Source organism: Corythoichthys intestinalis, chromosome 7 (assembly GCF_030265065.1).
Source record: "Corythoichthys intestinalis isolate RoL2023-P3 chromosome 7, ASM3026506v1, whole genome shotgun sequence".
NCBI classification, from domain to species: domain Eukaryota; kingdom Metazoa; phylum Chordata; class Actinopteri; order Syngnathiformes; family Syngnathidae; genus Corythoichthys; species Corythoichthys intestinalis.
In genome coordinates, this window is record NC_080401.1 from 52,051,895 (window position 1) to 52,071,571 (window position 19,677).

At 47.5% G+C, this 19,677-nt stretch overlaps 2 protein-coding genes across 3 annotated transcripts in view; one reads left to right on the forward strand and one right to left on the reverse strand.

The window, feature by feature from the left end:
* gabrb3 (gamma-aminobutyric acid type A receptor subunit beta3) overlaps positions 1-19,677 on the forward strand; it is a 91,781-nt gene that overhangs the window by 69,090 nt on the left and 3,014 nt on the right. For both annotated transcript variants that reach the window (XM_057840245.1, XM_057840246.1), the window contains 4 exons: positions 1,438-1,520; positions 7,649-7,786; positions 12,692-12,844; positions 13,335-13,579. In XM_057840245.1, the coding sequence (XP_057696228.1) occupies positions 1,438-1,520; positions 7,649-7,786; positions 12,692-12,844; positions 13,335-13,579 (619 nt within the window). The remainder of the gene's footprint in view (positions 1-1,437; positions 1,521-7,648; positions 7,787-12,691; positions 12,845-13,334; positions 13,580-19,677) is intronic.
* Positions 17,225-19,415, reverse strand: LOC130918506 (uncharacterized). Its single transcript, XM_057840249.1, has 2 exons — positions 19,039-19,415; positions 17,225-18,969 (listed from the first exon to the last, which is right to left on the reverse strand). The coding sequence occupies exon 2, from the start codon at positions 18,913-18,915 to the stop codon at positions 17,821-17,823; it is 1,095 nt and encodes a 364-aa protein (XP_057696232.1). The 5' UTR covers positions 18,916-18,969; positions 19,039-19,415; the 3' UTR covers positions 17,225-17,820.

Consider the following 19,677-nt stretch of genomic DNA (forward strand, 5'->3'; position numbering starts at 1 on the left):
CTGCCACGATCAGGAAGAAAACGTAAGCTATCACCTGCTGCTGAGAGAAAATTGGTCAGGAGGGTGAAGATTCAACCGAGAAACACCAAAAAGCAGATCTGCCAAGAATTAGAAGCTGCTGGAACACAGGTGTCAGTGTCCACAGTCAAGCGTGTTTTGCATCTCCATGGACTGAGAGGCTGCCGTGCAAGAAGGAAGCCCTTGCTCCAAAAGCGGCACCTTAAGGCTCGACTGAAGTTTGCTGCTGATCACGTGAACAAAGATAAGACCTTCTGGAGGAAAGTTCTGTGGTCAGACGAAACAAAAATCGAGCTGTTTGGCCACAATGCCCAGCAATATGTTTGGAGGAGAAAAGGTGAGGCCTTTAACCCCAAGTACACCATGCCTACCGTCAAGCACGGTGGTGGTAGTATTATGCTGTGGGGCTGTTTTGCTGCCAATGGAACTGGTGCTTTACAGAGAGTAAATGGGATAATGACGAAGGAGGATTACCTTCAAATTCTTCAAGATAACCTAACTTCATCAGCCCGAAGATTGGGTCTTGGGCGCAGTTGGGTGTTCCAACAGGACAATGACCCCAAACACACATCAAAAGTGGTAATGGAATGGCTAAATCAGGCTAGAATTAAGGTTTTCGAATGGCCTTCCCAAAGTCCCATTGAGAACTTGTGGACAATGCTGAAGAAACAAGTCCATGTCAGAAAGCCATCAAATTTAACTGAACTGCACCAATTCTGTCAAGAGGAGTGGTCAAAGATTCAACCAGAAGCTTGCCAGAAGCTTGTGGATGGCTACCAAAAGCGCCTAATTGAAGTGAAAATGGCCAAGGGACATGTTACCAAATATTAGCGCTGCTGTATGTATATTTTTGACCCAGCAGATTTGATCACTTTTTTCTGTTCACCCATAATAAAGTCATAAAAGAACCAAACTTCATGAATGTTTTTTGTGACAAAGAAGTATCTGTTCCAATCACTCTATCGGAGAAAAATCAGAGTTGTAGAAATAACTGGAAACTCAAGAGAGCCATGACTTTATGTTCTTCACAAGTGTATGTAAACTTTTGACCACAACTGTATGTATCTGTTTTTAAAGTTTAAAGTGATTTTAAAAGCCTTAAAAATCCTGTAAATACTATCAAAGCATACAATAAACTTTCTAAGTGCATGCCCATTTTTTCCCCGAGTACATATACAATTAACTGCCTGCTACTTGGGATCTTTTTAAATTACCGCCTTGGTATTTCACACTCAAAGATGTTCGCTGCAGTGCAGTATAGACACCAACCAATAAACTTGTTTTTGACCTTACAATATACTGTATACTGCTCTCTGTGCACCTGCTCTGTACAATCATCCCCCTTCTCACTGCAATGCAGCATTGACACCAACCAATAAACACTTTTTCCCCCCTTTTTTTGCTGGTCTTTGGACTCAGAATCACCACGACGGCCGCTTGCATGATGGACCTGAGGCGATACCCGCTGGACGAACAGAACTGCACGCTGGAGATTGAGAGCTGTGAGTTGACACGCGCGCACAGTGGAAATGATGGCGCACCCTCATTAGTCTTGATGATATGTGCCCTCTGCGCTCGCCATTCATGCGGAATCATGTGTAAAAGCGTGTAAGATTTACATGTGCTGCAGTCAGCGCTCCGGCGCTTGACGCGGCTCGTAAATCAGCCTTTTTGCCTGCTCGCGGGCCTCCGGCAAATGTAAAGTGCATCGCATGCGAATCATTCACAAGTTTGGAGCGCCGGTAAATCAAGCAGCCGACCGTTGTGCGATGCAAAAAAAAAAAAAAAAACAACGATACGCCTCGCTAACAGTAACAACATAATTAGAAATTTAAAAAACTATTTTACACTCAACAATATGTAGTCTCGCTGTTTTGCATACAATAAATTAAAGGCTGTCGGTCTGTTCATTTATATTATGCAAACACAGTCAATTGATTTAAACACACTGTTTTGTTTGCTTTTTATAGCAATGCGACTAATCACTGATTATTTTTTTAATTAGTGAACTAATTGGTTCACGTATAAATCACTTGTTATTTACTGTTACAGTGGTATGGAAAGCAATCTGAACCTTTTGGAATTTCTCATAATTCTGCATAAAATCCCCATCAAATGTGATCTGATTTTTTGTCAAAATCACACAGATGAAAAAACGGTGTCTGCTTTACCTAAAACCACCCAAACATTTGTAGGTTTTCATATTTTAATGAGGATAGCATGCAAACAATGACATAAGTGGGAAAAATAAGTAAGTGAACCATCACATTTAATATTTTGTGGCCCCCCTTTGGCAGCAATAATTTCAACCAGACGCTTCCTGTAGCTGCAGTCTAGCACATCAATCAGGACTAATCTTAGCCCATTCTTCTCTACAAAGCTGCTGCAGTTCAGTCAGTTTCCTGGGATGTCTGACATGAATCGTTGTCTTTAGGTCATGCCACAGCATCTCCATGGGGTTCAAGTCTCGACTTTGACTTGGCCGCTCTAAAATGTGTATTTTGTTCTTCTGAAACTATTTTGAAATTGATTTACTTCTGTGTTTTGGATCGTTGTCTTGTTGCAGCATCCATCCTCTTTTTAGCTTCAACTGTCTGACAGACGGCCTCAGGTTTTCCCGCAAAACATCCTGATAAACTTTTGAATTCATTCTTCCATTAATGATTGCAAGTTGTCCAGGCCCTGAGGTAGCAAAACAGCCCCAAATCATGATGCTCCCTCCACCATGCTTCAAGGTGGGAATGTGTTAGGTTTTGTGTTTGGTTTCTCCTTGTGTGACTTGTCCTGTGATTACCCATTACTCTCACCTGTGTGTGTTTTCCCAGTGTATTCGGCAATCTGCATCCACCTGTGTTACCCAGCTGTTCCTTGTCTCGTTATCCCTTGTCTGCTTGTGTATATATGCTCCCATTTTCTGTTCACTCCTTGCTGCGTCATTGTCTATGTCTATGTCAATGTCTGTGCCTGCGTCAAAGTTGAAGTCCTGTCCTAGCCCTCGTGTTCGTCTCAGTAAGTTTTTGATATTCAGCCTTTGTTAGTGACCTAAGTTATTTGTTGATAGTTTTTTGATCACCACAGCCTTTGTTTTGTACTTTGTGCCTTTTGTTAGTTATCATTAAAGCCTTTTTGAGTTCTCTGCCACCTGCCTCGCTGCCTTTTTCGTTTTCCCTGCATTTGGGTCCATAACAACCTGCCTGCCTGCCCGTTCATTCCTGACAGAATGACGCAGCCACTAGTGGACCCAGCGGGAAAAATCCAGCACCGGCGTACACGCCGACGACCATCCGCATGTTCCCCTGATTATATTCTGCCTCGCCACGTTTTTTTAGATTCAGATTTTTCTGATTTTGAAGATCACGATTCATATGATTTCCATTCTGATTCCGACTCCGACCTGGATTTTGATTTCACGCCCTCCGTTTCCCCTGGTAATTTTTCTTTCCACCCGTCGCACTTTATATCCCGTTCTGAAATCTTGGCCAAAGACTCCTACCTGGGATCCCGGTGGGCCATCTATCGGGGACCCCCCCGGGGTGGTCTGCGGGGACGCCCAGGCTCACTGCGGCCTAATGGGGCTATTCTGCCGCCCCTGCCACCTGAAGGCCCTCAGCAAAAGCCTCGGCGTGGCCGTCAACGCCGACGGCGGGCGGCGGTGCTGACGTCGTGGGTTCCCGAAGCTCCCGCGCCGGCTCCCCGCAGTCAAGTTCCGCCAACGCCGGCTCCCCGCAGTCAAGTTCCGCCAACGCCGGCTCCCCGCAGTCAAGTTCCGCCAACGCCGGCTCCCCGCAGTCAAGTTCCGCCAACGCCGGCTCCACGCAGTCAAGTTCCGCCAACGCCGGCTCCACGCAGTCAAGTTCCGCCAACGCCGGCTCCACGCAGTCAAGTTCCTCCCGCGCCGGCTCCACGCAGTCAAGTTCCTCCCGCGCCGGCTCCACGCAGTCAAGTTCCTCCCGCGCCGGCTCCACGCAGTCAAGTTCCTCCCGCGCCGGCTCCACGCAGTCAAGTTCCTCCCGCGCCGGCTCCCCGCAGTCAAGTTCCTCCCGCGCCGGCTCCCCGCAGTCAAGTTCCTCCCGCGCCGGCTCCCCGCAGTCAAGTTCCTCCCGCGCCGGCTCCCCGCAGTCAAGTTCCTCCAGCGCCGGCTCCCCGCAGTCAAGTGCCCGCGCCGACGTCCAAGCTTCCCGAGGTGCCCGTCCCGGCGCCTCGTCGCCTAGTCCCTGTCCCGGCGCCTCGTCGCCTAGTCCCTGTCCCGGCGCCTCGCCGCCTAGTCCCTGTCCCGGCGCCTCGCCGCCTAGTCCCTGTCCCGGCACCTCGCCGTCTGGCCTCCGTTCCAGTGCCTGCGCTGATTCCACGCAGTCCAGTGCCCGCGCCAAAGTCCAAGCTGCCCGAGGTGCCCGTCCCGGCGCCTCGTCGCCTACTCCCTGTCCCGGCACCTCGCCGTCTGGCCTCCGTTCCAGTGCCCGCGCCGACTCCACGCAGTCTAGTGCCCGCGCCAACGCCCAAGCTGCCCGAGGTGCCCGTCCCGGCGCCTCGTCGCCTAGTCCCTGTCCCGGCGCCTCGCCGTCTGACCTTCGTTCCAGTGCCCGACGACTCCGCTGCTGTTCCGCCAGCAGACTCCTGCGACTCCGCTGCTGTTCCGCCAGCAGACTCCTGCGACTCCGCTGCTGTTCCGCCAGCAGACTCCTGCGACTCCGCTGCTGTTCCGCCAGCAGACTCCTGCGACTCCGCTGCTGTTCCGCCAGCAGACTCCTGCGACTCCGCTGCTGTTCCGCCAGCAGACTCCTGCGACTCCGCTGCTGTTCCGCCAGCAGACTCCTGCGACTCCGCTGCTGTTCCGCCAGCAGACTCCTGCGACTCCGCTGCTGTTCCGCCAGCAGACTCCTGCGACTCCGCTGCTGTTCCGCCAGCAGACTCCTGCGACTCCGCTGCTGTTCCGCCAGCAGACTCCTGCGACTCCGCTGCTGTTCCGCCAGCAGTCTCCTGCGACTCCGCTGCTGTTCCGCCAGCAGTCTCCTGCGACGCCGCTGCTGTTCCGCCAGCAGTCTCCTGCGACGCCGCTGCTGTTCCGCCAGCAGTCTCCTGCGACGCCGCTGCTGTTCCGCCAGCAGTCTCCTGCGACGCCGCTGCTGTTCCGCCAGCAGTCTCCTGCGACGCCGCCGCTGCTGTTCCGCCAGCAGTCTCCTGCGACGACGCCGCTGCTGTTCCGCCAGCAGTCTCCCGCGACGACGCCGCTGCTGTTCCGCCAGCAGTCTCCTGCGACGACGCCGCTGCTGTTCCGCCAGCAGTCTCCTGCGACGACGCCGCTGCTGTTCCGCCAGCAGTCTCCTGCGACGACGCCGCTGCTGTTCCGCCAGCAGTCTCCTGCGACGACGCCGCTGCTGTTCCGCCAGCAGTCTCCTGCGACGACTCCGCTGCTGTTCCGCCAGCAGTCTCCTGCGACGACTCCGCTGCTGTTCCGCCAGCAGTCTCCTGCGACGACTCCGCTGCTGTTCCGCCAGCAGTCTCCTGCGACGACTCCGCTGCTGTTCCGCCAGCAGTCTCCTGCGACGACTCCGCTGCTGTTCCGCCAGCAGTCTCCTGCGACGACTCCGCTGCTGTTCCGCCAGCAGTCTCCTGCGACGACTCCGCTGCTGTTCCGCCAGCAGTCTCCTGCGACGACTCCGCTGCTGTTCCGCCAGCAGTCTCCTGCGACGACTCCGCTGCTGTTCCGCCAGCAGTCTCCTGCGACGACTCCGCTGCTGTTCCGCCAGCAGTCTCCGACGACGACTCCGCTGCTGTTCCGCCAGCAGTCTCCGACGACGACTCCGCTGCTGTTCCGCCAGCAGACGACGACGACGACGACGACGACGCCTCAGTGCCTGGTCCGCCCGACTCCGACGACGCCTCAGTGCCTGGTCCGCCCGACTCCGACGACGCCTCAGTGCCTGGTCCGCCCGACTCCGACGACGACTCTGTTCCTGGTCCGCACGACGACTCCGACTCTGTTCCTGGTCCGCACGACGACTCCGACTCTGTTCCTGGTCCGCACGACGACTCCGACTCTGTTCCTGGTCCGCACGACGACTCCGACTCTGTTCCTGGTCCGCACGACGACTCCGACTCTGTTCCTGGTCCGCACGACGACTCCGACTCTGTTCCTGGTCCGCACGACGACTCCGACTCCGACTCTGTTCCTGGTCCGCACGACGACTCCGACTCCGACTCTGTTCCTGGTCCGCACGACGACTCCGACTCTGTTCCTGGTCCGCACGACGACTCCGACTCTGTTCCTGGTCCGCACGACGACTCCGACTCTGTTCCTGGTCCGCACGACGACTCCGACTCTGTTCCGGACCCTCGCCCCGATGATGCTGCTCCCCGTTTCCTGCCAAAACGTGGCGGTATGGACAACCGAGCACTACCTCGTCGGGGACGCCCGCCTGATCTGCCTGTGCGGTCGACCAATGTCTGGCGCCCCGGGCGCCCTCCCGATCGACCCGTGCGATCGGCCCACGTCTGGCGTCCTGGACGCCCGCCTGACTGGCCGTGACGGGCTGGTGTTGCTCCCTCCTCCGAGCAACCTTCTGACTTTTTGTTTCCTCGGGACGTCTGGGATCCGTCCCTTGAGGGGGGGGTACTGTTAGGTTTTGTGTTTGGTTTCTCCTTGTGTGACTTGTCCTGTGATTACCCATTACTCTCACCTGTGTGTGTTTTCCCAGTGTATTCGGCAATCTGCATCCACCTGTGTTACCCAGCTGTTCCTTGTCTCGTTATCCCTTGTCTGCTTGTGTATATATGCTCCCATTTTCTGTTCACTCCTTGCTGCGTCATTGTCTATGTCTATGTCAATGTCTGTGCCTGCGTCAAAGTTGAAGTCCTGTCCTAGCCCTCGTGTTCGTCTCAGTAAGTTTTTGATATTCAGCCTTTGTTAGTGACCTAAGTTATTTGTTGATAGTTTTTTGATCACCACAGCCTTTGTTTTGTACTTTGTGCCTTTTGTTAGTTATCATTAAAGCCTTTTTGAGTTCTCTGCCACCTGCCTCGCTGCCTTTTTCGTTTTCCCTGCATTTGGGTCCATAACAACCTGCCTGCCTGCCCGTTCATTCCTGACAGAATGAGGTGTTAATGTTTCTGAGCTGTTCCATTTTTCCTCCACACACATGACGTTGTGTGTTACTCCCAAACAATTCAACTTTGGTTTCATCACTCCACAAAATATTTTCGCAAAACTTCTGTGGAGTGTCCAAGTGCCTTTTTGTGAACATTAAACCACTCATCAGCGATTGGGCACACACCTGACTTAAAATGTTTGGTAAAAATTGGTTTCAATTGCTCTTAAAGTCTTCTTAGGCAGAGGGTTCACTGACTTATTTTTTTGTCATTATTTGCATGCTATTCTCATTAAAATATGAAAACCTATAAATGTTTTGGCGGTTTTAGTTAAAGCAGACACTGTATTTTCATATGTGTGTTTTTTTACAAAGATCAGATCACAATTGATGGCGATTTTATGCAGAAATGTGAGAAATTCAAAAGATTCATACTTTTTCATACCACTGTACTGTATTATTATTTAAAAAAAAATGTTGATCCTTTGTATCGTCTTTAGCGTTGTAACCATGTTGCTCTGTTCTCCACATGCAAAAAATTAAAGATGGCTACACGACGGACGACATCGAGTTTTATTGGAAAGGCGGCGACACGGCAGTGACGGGTGTGACGCGCATAGAGCTCCCGCAGTTCTCCATTGTGGACTACAAGCTGGTTTCCAGAAATGTGGTATTTTCCACAGGTAAAGGCGGGGTAGGGTTGGGAAATATGACATGAAATTATTGTGTGCCACTGACAGTCAGTCCCTGGGTGACTAGGTGCCCTTGGCGACATGTATATAGGAGCACCCCACACTTCTCCGCCCCAAAAATTATTGTATCTAAATATAAATGACTAGTAAATTATCCTTATAGCTAGGGATGGGAATTGATAGGATTTTTACGATTCCGATTCCATTATCGATATTGCTTAACGATTTGATTCCTTATCGATTCTCTTATCGATTCTAATTTGGGGAAAAAGAAGAACAAACATTTTGATTGGCATCGAGTTTGTTTAATCAGAAGTCACAACCTTACAAACTCACAACGAGGTCAAAAGAGGCCCAAAGCCTCAATTTTAACTGTGGCAATAAGTGGCAAATGCATAAGAATGTGTAACATTTTACTGAAACATTTTTCGTATAGAAATAAAAAATATTGGTATATACTGGCATATAGGTCGTTGGTCTGCCGTTGGTAATATGTGTTAAACTTGCAGGGGTCCCCAAACTTTTTCCTGTGAGGGCCACATAACTTGGCCGGGCCGGGGTCAGTTTGTAACAGAAAAGTGTGACGGTTGCAGGAGTGCCTAAATGTAGAAAATTATTGTTTTTCAGAAAGCCACAATCAAATAACCCTTTATGGATTCTTCACGGAACAAAAGTAAATAAAATAATAATATAATATAATAATAATAAATAATAATAATAACAACACTATTAATCAAATAGATAATAACCAAATAACCCTTCTTCACAGAGAAAGGCCAGAAAATAAATAACACTATTGAGGAAAAAAAAAAAAATCAAAATGCTCTCTCTCTGGTATTGTTCAGGGGGCCGGACCCAGACCCGGCTGCAGAAAGAAATTACAGGGAGGGCATTACATTTTTTTTTTGTGGGGGCACACTTCTTCAATGTAAATTTAGCCTGAACAGTGACATTATTACCCGTACATTACTACATCAGTGCACTGAAATATTTCACTGAAGTCACAAGTGGTAGTTCATCGTAAAATCTATAAGACAAACGAAAACAACCCGAGGCCGTTCGCAATCTTATAAATAGTGACGTATGCCCTTACAAATTGGTGACTAATCTTACTATAGCGTGCAATATGAAACAAAAAATAAAACTCAATTTTTAAAATATGAATTTATTGATAATATTGTAACATATAACCTGGTGCAATCAAAGAACAATCAATATATTCAGCTACATCATGATTACTAAAATTTAGCAGTGACTTTTGTTATAATTGTATGTAGCACTTTTGGTAATTTTTATCATGTCTTAATGGCTGCACTTCAGCTCGCTATTCAGTTTGTCTTGAAGGTAGTTCGTTAGTGTGTCCAATTATGAATTAAAAAATAAAAATAAAATTAACTTACCGATGCAATCTTTGAGTCAGGGAACATTTCTTTTGCTAATTCTGAGAAGTGATCCGCAATAGTTGCGGGCAAATTGTGTTCGGCAACAAATTGGTAGAATGAAATCTCGGCTTTCGTCACTTTTCATTCTGCAGACTTCATCTTTATGACCAGTGTTGGTAATCTTACTTTTAAAAAGTATTTAATTAGTTACAAATTACTTCTCCCAAAAAGTAATTGAGTTTGTAACTCAGTTACCTGAAGAAAAGAGTAATTAGTTACTGGTAACGGGTGTTACCATTCATGTTTTGTTTTGTTTTTTTTTAATTTAAAAAACAAAACAAAAAAAACATAGTAACCTTTGCTATGTTTGGAATTTATTTAATGTTGTTAATCAACTGTTAAAGTTGTTAAAATTGCTACCGTTTTGCATTAGTTTCCTTCTGTCTACTTTCGGCATGTTAAAGTTTTAAAACTTTTTCATTATTTAAAGATAGATTCAAGTCAAGATGTTGCCGATTTAGGAGTATTTTCACTACAACAGAGCCTTTCTGAGAAGTCTACTTGTTCAAAATGGCGGCCGTTCATTAACGCCGCCGTCTGTCATTTCGCATGAAGTTCTATAAGCATTTGATATCGAGGCGCAGATTGTAGGCTGTCGGCTACAGTCAGGAAATATTGGAGCCACTTAGCCTAGCATTGCGTTTGCTACAGCTTCAAAACACTCTTCTCTCTCAGTCTCTGACTTTTCTCGCGACATTCAACCAACGTAGTAACGGGGACGCACACTGTCTCGGTGCCGAAACGGTGACAAAGTCCGAATGGAGAAAAAAAAAAAAGTAATGCACCATAAACGTACAGATTTTGAACATATGGCGTACGCTTTTAAAAATCAGTGCTCACTTGTACAAATTACGCCGAAACCGTCCAACTTGACAGGTATGCGAAAAACAATGGTGCAGTTCTGTGTGCATTTATTCAACTAAAGTGCTTCATTTGGCCATCACTGTTCAATGTAATCTCTCACGTACCATGGGAGAGACAGATAACCTCTGCTGCCACCTGCTCTCAACACTGTTGCCGTACAAAATGCCTCATGACTCCCAGCATGCATTACAGCACTACAGATGAAAACAACATTTAAATTTCATGTTGTGTGCTAATTATTTATTTAGTGTTCAAGTTGTTTCATTAATGGCTACTTGTGCTATTTAGTTTGTTATGTGATAGTTTTTGTTTCGTTTAAATGTTTAAATGACCTTTGATTTAATCACTTGCCATTATTTTCCCACTTGCCATTATTTGGCATTTTTAACTGTCTCTGGACTGTTCCTCCCTTACCTCAAATGTGCCACAAAATAGCAGGTGGCTAAAATAATACAGCCTGAAAACGGCAAATATTTTTTACACTGACCTATTTTAATGTACTTGGTATGTTAGAAAAAAGTTCTGGAAGCGTTTTGTGAGAACATTTTCTCAGGGTCGTCGTCGTCGTCATTGTTGTCTCCCACTTATCCGAATCTGGGTCACGGGGGCAGCAGCCTCTGCAAAGAGGCCCAGACCGCCCTCTACCCAGCCACTTCCACCAGCTCGTTTGGGAGAATCCCGAAGCGTTCCCAGGCCAGCCGAGAGATATAATCTCTCCAGCGTGTCCTGGGTCGGACCCGGGGTCTCCTCTCAGTTGGACATGCCTGAAAGCGTCCAGCAGACATCCTAACCAGATGCCCAAACCACCTCAACTGGCTCCTCTCGACATGGAGGAGCAGTGGCTCTACTCTGAGTCATTCCCGGATGACCGAGCTTCTCACCTTATCTCTAAGGCTGAACCCGGCCACTCTGCGAAAGAAACTCATTTCAGCCGCTTGTATCCGCGATCTTGCTCTTTCGGTCATTACCCAAAGTTCATGGCCATAGGTGAGGGTAGGAACGTAGATTGACCGTTAAATCAAGAGCTTCGCCTTCCGGCTCAGTTCACCACGACAGACTGGTTAAGCGCCCGCAACACTCCGGACGCTGCCCCGATCCGCCTGTTGATCTCACGCTCCAACCTACCCTCACTCGTGAACAAGATCCCAAGATAGTTACAGTCCTCCACCTGGGGAAGGAATTCACCCATGACCTGGAGCAAGCAATCCACCCTTTTCGGACTGAGAACCATTCCCTCATACTTAGAGGTGCTGATTCTTATTCCAGTCGCTTCACATTCAACTGTGAACTGTCCCAGCGAAAGTTGGAGGTCACTGTGCGATGGAGCCAGAAGGACCACATCATCTGCAAAAAGCAGAGATGAGATCCTCCCACCACCGACCTCGACCCCCTCCACCACCCGGCTACGCCTAAAAATTCTGTCCATGAAAGCCACGAACAGAACCGTTGACAAAGGGCAGCACTGGTAGAGTCCAACCCTCACTGGGAACAGGTTCGGCTTGTTGCCGGCCACATGGACCAGACTTATACTCCTTTGGTAGAAGGACTGGACGGCCCCTAACAAAGGGCCATCCACCCCACACTCCCGGAGTACCCTCCACAGGGTGCCCCTGGGGACACGGTCGTAAGCCTTCTCCAAATCCACGTGTCCTGAATTGATAAACTCCCTTGCCCCCTCAAGCAGCCTCATGAGGGTAAAGAGCTGGTCCGAGGTTCCATGGCCAAGATGAAAACCACATTGTTCCTCCTCAATCTGAGTTCCAACTATCGACCGGACCCTCCTTTCCAGTGCCCTGGCGTAGACTTTCCCAGGGAGGCTGAGGAGTGTGATCCACCAATAGTTGGAACACACCTGTGGTCGCCTTTCTTAAAGATAGGGACCACCACCCTGGTTTGCCATTCCAAAGGCACTGCCCCTGATGACCACACAATTTTGAACAGGCACGTCAGCCAAGACAGCCCTGCAACATCCAAAGCCTTGACATACCCAGGGCAGACTTCATCAATCCCATCCGCCGCGGATTAAATTAAGGATTTTTTTTTTTCAGGGTACAGTATTTTTTCCCCTAATTGATCAGTGACCCCGCCACTAGATGGCAACCAAAGCAACTGCCTAGCTCGCCTATGTCCTGTTGACAGTGATAGACGTCCAATCCATTTTGTTTGGTGGGGCTGATCGTGATCATTCACGAATGGAGCCACTGATAGCAACAGAGGGCTAACTCCATTTTCATCAAAATGAATTTCACATCTATCATTGTCAATGGCAGCCAATGATGTCGAATGTGACAGCGGGCAGTAATCATTCACAAATTGAGCTACTGAGTAAGTTAACTCTATTTTTCTAGCTGCCAACGACAATCTAATCAATTTTAACTGGGAAGCTTCCAGGCTTTCCCTGTTCAAATTAATTGGACGTTTTTTTACTGTCATATGCACTGAAAAAGGAATACACACCTTCACGCCAATTTTTTTTTTCTACCATTAGAGTGTAAGAAGAGCATGTCAGCTGGGACGTTCTTTGAAGTTGGGTAGGCACTAAGAATTTTTTTTTTTTTTTTTTTCATTTGTGTGTGTGTGCACGGTGCAGGTGCCTACCCTCGACTGTCTCTAAGCTTCAAGCTGAAGAGGAACATCGGCTACTTCATCCTGCAGACGTATATGCCCTCCATCCTGATCACCATCCTGTCCTGGGTCTCCTTCTGGATCAACTACGACGCCTCGGCCGCCAGAGTCGCTTTAGGTAGACAAATGAACATTACTATTCTTCTTTATAACGTAATCACAGCATGACTGAGGTGTCCCAATTGCTCCACTAACATTTCTGACCTATAAAGTAGAAGTCAAGTGGTGGAGAGAGATGCTTTTATTCATAATACATACCAGTCCAAATCACTTATTTGTTCTATCATAGTCGAGAATTCAGTATTGTTGCTTTAATCTGTGTCAATCTCGCAAATAGTTCTTGTTCTTGGCTCTCAAGCAGGAATCGATGGCATGTACCCACACTGCTCTCCACTCCCTCCCCCGCACACACTGTTCAAGCGCTACATTTTGGGCCTACTTACGCAACAGAGCTCAAGACGCAGAAATACAGTCGCCAGGAGATGCCCAAAAAAAAAATACCCACATCTCTTAAATGTTACATTCACGTATTTTTAGACGACTCCATACTCTAGTGAACTCACAAGTAACATTAAAAGCAACCTATCAGGGTTCTTTCATGTTGGCAGGCATCACCACTGTGCTGACTATGACCACCATCAACACGCACCTGAGGGAGACGTTGCCCAAGATCCCGTACGTGAAGGCCATCGACATGTACCTGATGGGTTGCTTCGTCTTTGTCTTCCTGGCCTTGCTGGAGTACGCCTTCGTCAACTACATCTTCTTCGGGCGGGGCCCGCGCATGCAGAAGAAGCTGGCCGAGCGGGCGCAGAAGGCAAACAACGACCGGGCCGCTTTCGACCGGCCCAAGGTGCAATGACCTTTGCCAAACACTCCCTGAGTAATTTGTGTAAAAATGTGCTTTACATGGAATCAGACGTAGAGAAACTCTATATCGTTGATATACGTTATCATTAAGGGTGTAACAATACATGTACAGTGATACCTCAGCTCACGAACGCTTAAGCTCACGAACTTTTCGCCGCAAGAACATTAAATTTGCGAGCATATAGTCTCTGCTGACGAACTCGATTTCGGCGGACGAACGAAACCACGCGGTCGAACAGCGCCACGAGAAGCTGACGCACGCCCACGGCGTCCCAGTTCGTCCCCTCCCTTTCGTTGAGTGCAGACGTGGTTTGTGTTTGATAGACATTTTGGACCATATTGAGTGTACTTTTGCTATTATGGGACCGAAAAAGATTTACCTACAGTCATTATGGAAGGTGACTCGTGTTACCAATTCGCCCTCGACTGGTAATTGGCGGTGCTTTCAGCTTCCCACCGCAGTGAGAAGTGGACCGGCGAGTCACGTTGGCTCGTTGTCGTCGCTTGTCTTCGGTTCGCCCGATTTCCTCTCCAGAAAGGTGGCGGCGTGCATACAAACACCCAGAGGCGTCGGATGGCTTTTTGTGGACACTTTTATTAACAACCAAAAGCATGTGTGGGACACAGCGCTGGAGTCTACGCTAACTGCGCACTTTGCCGGTAACACTCTCCTTCCAAACAGTAACTCCCTCCCTCCCTCCTCCTCCCACTCCATTCCATCAAGCCATCAACTACCATCACAAAGGTAAATAAAACGACTTTATTCTACAGTACAGTTTATTTCTTTAATTATAATACAATAGCACATTTATTATACATAAAATAAGGTATATTTTTGTGTAGTTTTAAGGCTTATTTAGTAGAAAATTATGTTTTATGGGGACCTGGGAACGGATTATTCTCATTTTGATGGTTTCTTATGGGAAATAAATGTTCGGAAGACGAACTTTTCGCCTTACACACACTTTCTGGGAACCAATTATGTTCGTGAGCTGAGGTATCACTGTATTTGTATTGAAACGTTTCGGTACGTGGTGCTCGGTTCGGAACGGAGGCGTATCGAATGAGTTTGTGACGTAATGTAACCCTTACTTTTCGAGGCTGTGAGTCGATCGGGTTACAGTTTCTTTGTGTAGATTATATTTACTCCGTCTTCTCTACAATAATGAGGACGAACACGGTTGGACGGTATAACCCAGAAACATCAACGGCGTGAAAACGTGGCCGCCGCGAGAACCCAGTGAAACGCGGGCGTTAAAGTCAATCAGCTAATGCACGCCGGTCGCAGTGCGGCCGCGTGTTAGATGCGTCCCAGAAGCGGCTCAACACGATGCACACGAAAAGAACGGCAGAGTTTATTATTTGACGCGAGACGCGACCCTCCTGCGTTAATACTACAGGTCGTAATGCACAAATCCGATTTTTTGTCATATCTGGGTTTTTTTGGCGTGCCGGTTCAGACTGCCTTTGTCCATTGAGACCATTCAAGTATTACGCATTCGCACTAATTTGCAGTCCGACACGCGCTGAGCAAGACGACCCGCATGCGCAGAAGCATCAAAACAAATGACCACACATGCTGGCTGTCATCTGTCATTCCAGGGATATCATATTTTGCTTTTTAAAAAGAGGACACAAATGACAGACATAAATAATCCCAGTTTAAGATTATATTCAAAGTATATGGATAAATAGCATGCACGCACTGTCCGTGCATGTCACACACACATACGGGCAGTTTGCCCCGACGCTCGGCCGTGTAAGCAATGTTGAAATATTGCTTATATGGAGCAGACAGAAACCTGATCATTCTCAGGCTTATCCTCAACCCATTTTTATTTTTTTATGACTGTTGTCAAGTCCGACCCTTCCTAAAAAGCCGTGTTCAAGGCAAGCTAAGCGCTAATAACGCACAGCTGCTACATCGCTACGGTAGCGTCTCTCGCATTTTGATGACGTAATTGCTGCATGAATTCCGATTTGAGAGACTGGACAGTACAGACCGCCGCGACAGTCTGGAAAAATGTGGCCCAGATCGGATTTGAACCACATACGAAAGTGACCCAGATCGGATTTGAAATGGTCCAGTTCTATGCGACTTGTCACGTTCAGACCGTCAAGTTAATGCCTCACTCGAGTCGGAAAAACACGAAAAATCGGATTTGTGCATTAAGACCTGTAGTATGAACGTAGCCTACTACTACCGCTAGCTAGGATCGGGCAGACCGGAAGTCACTCGTGTAAAAATACTGTGGATCCGGTCGATTTTCAAACTAATATGCAATCGTAACCCACTTTTTGAGTCCATCAGATCTCTTGAGTGGTAGATCGGGGCACAGTTGACTTGTCTTTGTTGATTTACTGCTGACTTCTCTGCTATAATAATAACCAACACAGCCCCGTGTTCAATACAAAACCCTCCTACCACAACAAAACAAGTAGGAGCTAAAGTTATACAACATAAAATATACAATATAAATGAATACTACATCACATTTGTAAAATATAAACACATAATAAAATAAATAATAGCCCATTTAAATAAAATAAATTGAAATGAGCTAAACCACCTGTAATTAAATAATAAGAATAATACACAGATCCTGCTTACACAACTAAATTTATTAATTTCTGTGTGGCGCTTTAACTTGAGAAAATCCACTAATAAAGCTTTTGAAAACCGATCATAAGAAAAAAAAAAGATTCATTGAGGCATTTCCTTTGTAAAATACATGTTAAAATATTTGCCATTAGGATTGCTTTTCTCTTTAGCACAGGACTTTTTTCTTCTTCCTTTCAGAAAGAAAGCTGACCAATACGCGGGGTCTGACAGGCAAATTATTGTTGGATTATCTTTAAATACCCGCTACTTTTTGAGCAGAATTCTAGCTTTGTATAGGCTAATGTTCCTATTGTTGAAAGGTGTGTAATAAACAACTAGCACATTTATATTTTGCATTTTGTTTTCTTACCGTACCGAAAATGAACCGAACCGTGACCTCAAAACAGAGGTACGTACCGAACCGAGATTTATGTGTACCTTTACACCTCTAGTTATTATGGGCCTGCTTACGAAGAAGTCATTTTCCTCGCCAAAACATAGGCCACGCCGTGTATCCACGAGAATAAGGGATCAAAAGACGTGTCCTAGCTGGATACAAATGAGAACTATTTTTCTTTTCAAAGAATTACGCATTGCCCTGTGACGCAACTCCCCCAAATTTGACCAATTTTTAAAAATCCTATTGAAAATTAATCGGGCTCTGAGTCAAATTACCTTTAATTTGGATAAATCGGGACCAGTTCAACCCAATCTTACTTTAAACTGGCACACTAGATTAGGGATGTCCCTGATCCGATCACGTGATCGGAAATCGGGCCAATTAGGCCATTTTTCAGAAGATCGGAATCGGGTGAAAAGGATCAGGTCTTTAATTTAAAAACATTTTGTAAAATTTTTTACGGGTTGAAATGATCCATAAATACAATGGCATTGCCAAAAGAAACAAAAATATATACGTTTAATACTTCGCAACACTCCCGGAAAAAGTGGAAGAGGAAGTACTGTAAACAGGACAGTACTGTTTGGAACTTTTGTTAAAAAAAAAAAAAAAAAATCAGTATCAGATCGGGATTCTGTATCGGCAGATTCTTAAAATCAGGTGACTCGGACACAAATGCAAAAAAAAAAAAAAAAAAAAAATGCAACCGGGACATCCCTACACTAGATTGATTGTTCCAAATATCCGGTCCGAATTTATTCCAGACTATACCGCATAGGATTTTTTTTTTACATTGACTTACATTGACAATAAAGTTTCCCGCAAAGAGAAACCTGAGTGCTTTGTGGGTGGGCTGGGGAACAATGGTATAGGCCTTGACAACCTTGTGACTCGGCTCGACTCGGCATAAACTCGTGACCCGACTCGACAGAACCTCGTGACTCGATTCGACTCGACTCGACACAACCTCGTGACTCAACTGGACGCGAATCGACATAACTCGGTGACTCGACTGGACTCGATATAACCTCGTGACTCGACTGGACTCGACATAACATCGTGACTGGACTCGACTCGGCATAACCTCGTGACTCGACTGGACTCGACATAACCTCGTGACTCGATTCGGTGTGACGCGACATAACTTCGTGACTGGACTCAACTCGGCATAACCTCGTGACTTGACTGGACTCGGCATAACCTTGTGACTCGACTGGACTCCTCATAACCTCGTGACTCGACTCGACTCGGCATAACCTCGTGACTGGACTGGACTCGACTCGGCATAACCTTGTGAATCGACTGGACTCGACACAACCTCGTGACTCGATTCAATACGACTCGACATAACTTCGTGACTGGACTCAACTTGGCATAACCTCGTGACTCGACTGGACTCGGCATAACCTCGTGACTCGACTGGACTCGACTGGACATAACCTCGTGACTCGACATAACCTTGTGACATAACCCAGTGATACGACTCGGCATAACCCTGTGACTCGACTAGACATGACCTCCTGACTCGACTAGGCATGACCTCATGACTCGACTCGACTCGGCACATCCTCCTGACTCGACTCGACACGACCTCCTGACTCGACTCGGCACGACCTCCTGACTTGACTGGACTCGACATAACATTGTGACTCGATTCAACGCGTCTCAACATAACTTCGTGACTGGACTCGACTCGGCATAACCTTGTGAATCGACTGGACTCGATATAACATCGTGACTCGACTGGACTCCACATAACCTCGTGACTCATCTGGACTCCAAATAACCTCGTGACTCGACTGGACTCAACTTGACGTAATCTCGTGACTTGATCCGACGTGACTCGACATAACTTTGTGACTGGACTCAACTCTGCATAACCTCGTGACTGGACTCGACTCGACTCAGCATAACCTCGTGACTCGACTGGACTCGACATAACCTCATGACTGGACTCGTCATAACCTCGTGACTCGACTCGACTCGGCATAACCTCGTGACTGGGCTGGACCCGACTCGGCATAACCTCGTGACTCGACTGGACTCGACACAACCTCGTGACGCGATTCGATACGACTCGACATAACTTCGTGACTGGACTCAACTTGGCATAACCTCGTGACTCGACTGGACTCGGCATAACCTCGTGACTCGACTGGACTCGACTGGACATAACCTCGTGACTCGACATAACCTTGTGACATAACCCAGTGATTCGACTCGGCATAACCCTGTGACTCAACTCGGCATAACCCTGTGACTCGACTAGACATGACCTCCTGACTCGACTCGACATGACCTCCACTCGACTAGGCATGACGTCCTGACTCGACTAGGCATGACCTCATGACTCGACCCGACTCGGCACATCCTCCTGACTCGCCTCGGCACATCCTCCTGACTTGCCGTGGCACATCCTGCTGACTCGACTCGACACGACCTCCTGACTCGACTCGACACGACCTCCTGACTCGACTCGACACGACCTCCTGACTAGACTCGGCACGACCTCCTGACTTGACTGGACTCGACATAACATTGTGACTCGATTCAACGCGTCTCAACATAACTTCGTGACTGGACTCGACTCGGCATAACCTTGTGAATCGACTGGACTCGATATAACATCGTGACTCGACTGGACTCCACATAACCTCGTGACTCAACTGGACTCCAAATAACCTCGTGACTCGACTGGACTCAACTTGACGTAATCTCGTGACTTGATCCGACGTGACTCGACATAACTTTGTGACTGGACTCAACTCTGCATAACCTCGTGACTGGACTCGACTCGACTCAGCATAACCTCGTGACTCGAACTGACTCGACGTAAACTTTGTGACTCGACTTGATAAGCCCATAACTGGTAAGATTCGGGAATTACTTGTGACTTGGATCATAGTGACTGATGCAGTTGTCTGGAAGTTACCCTAAGATGAACAGAAATACCCCCAAATTGAAGTGTTGAAGAGTCAACTGGAAATGGCCCAAAATGAATGGGGTTTGCCCTATAACAGGGATGTCAAATGGATTCCATAAAGGGGTCCTGGTCTTTGTTCCAACACATTTAGCAGAC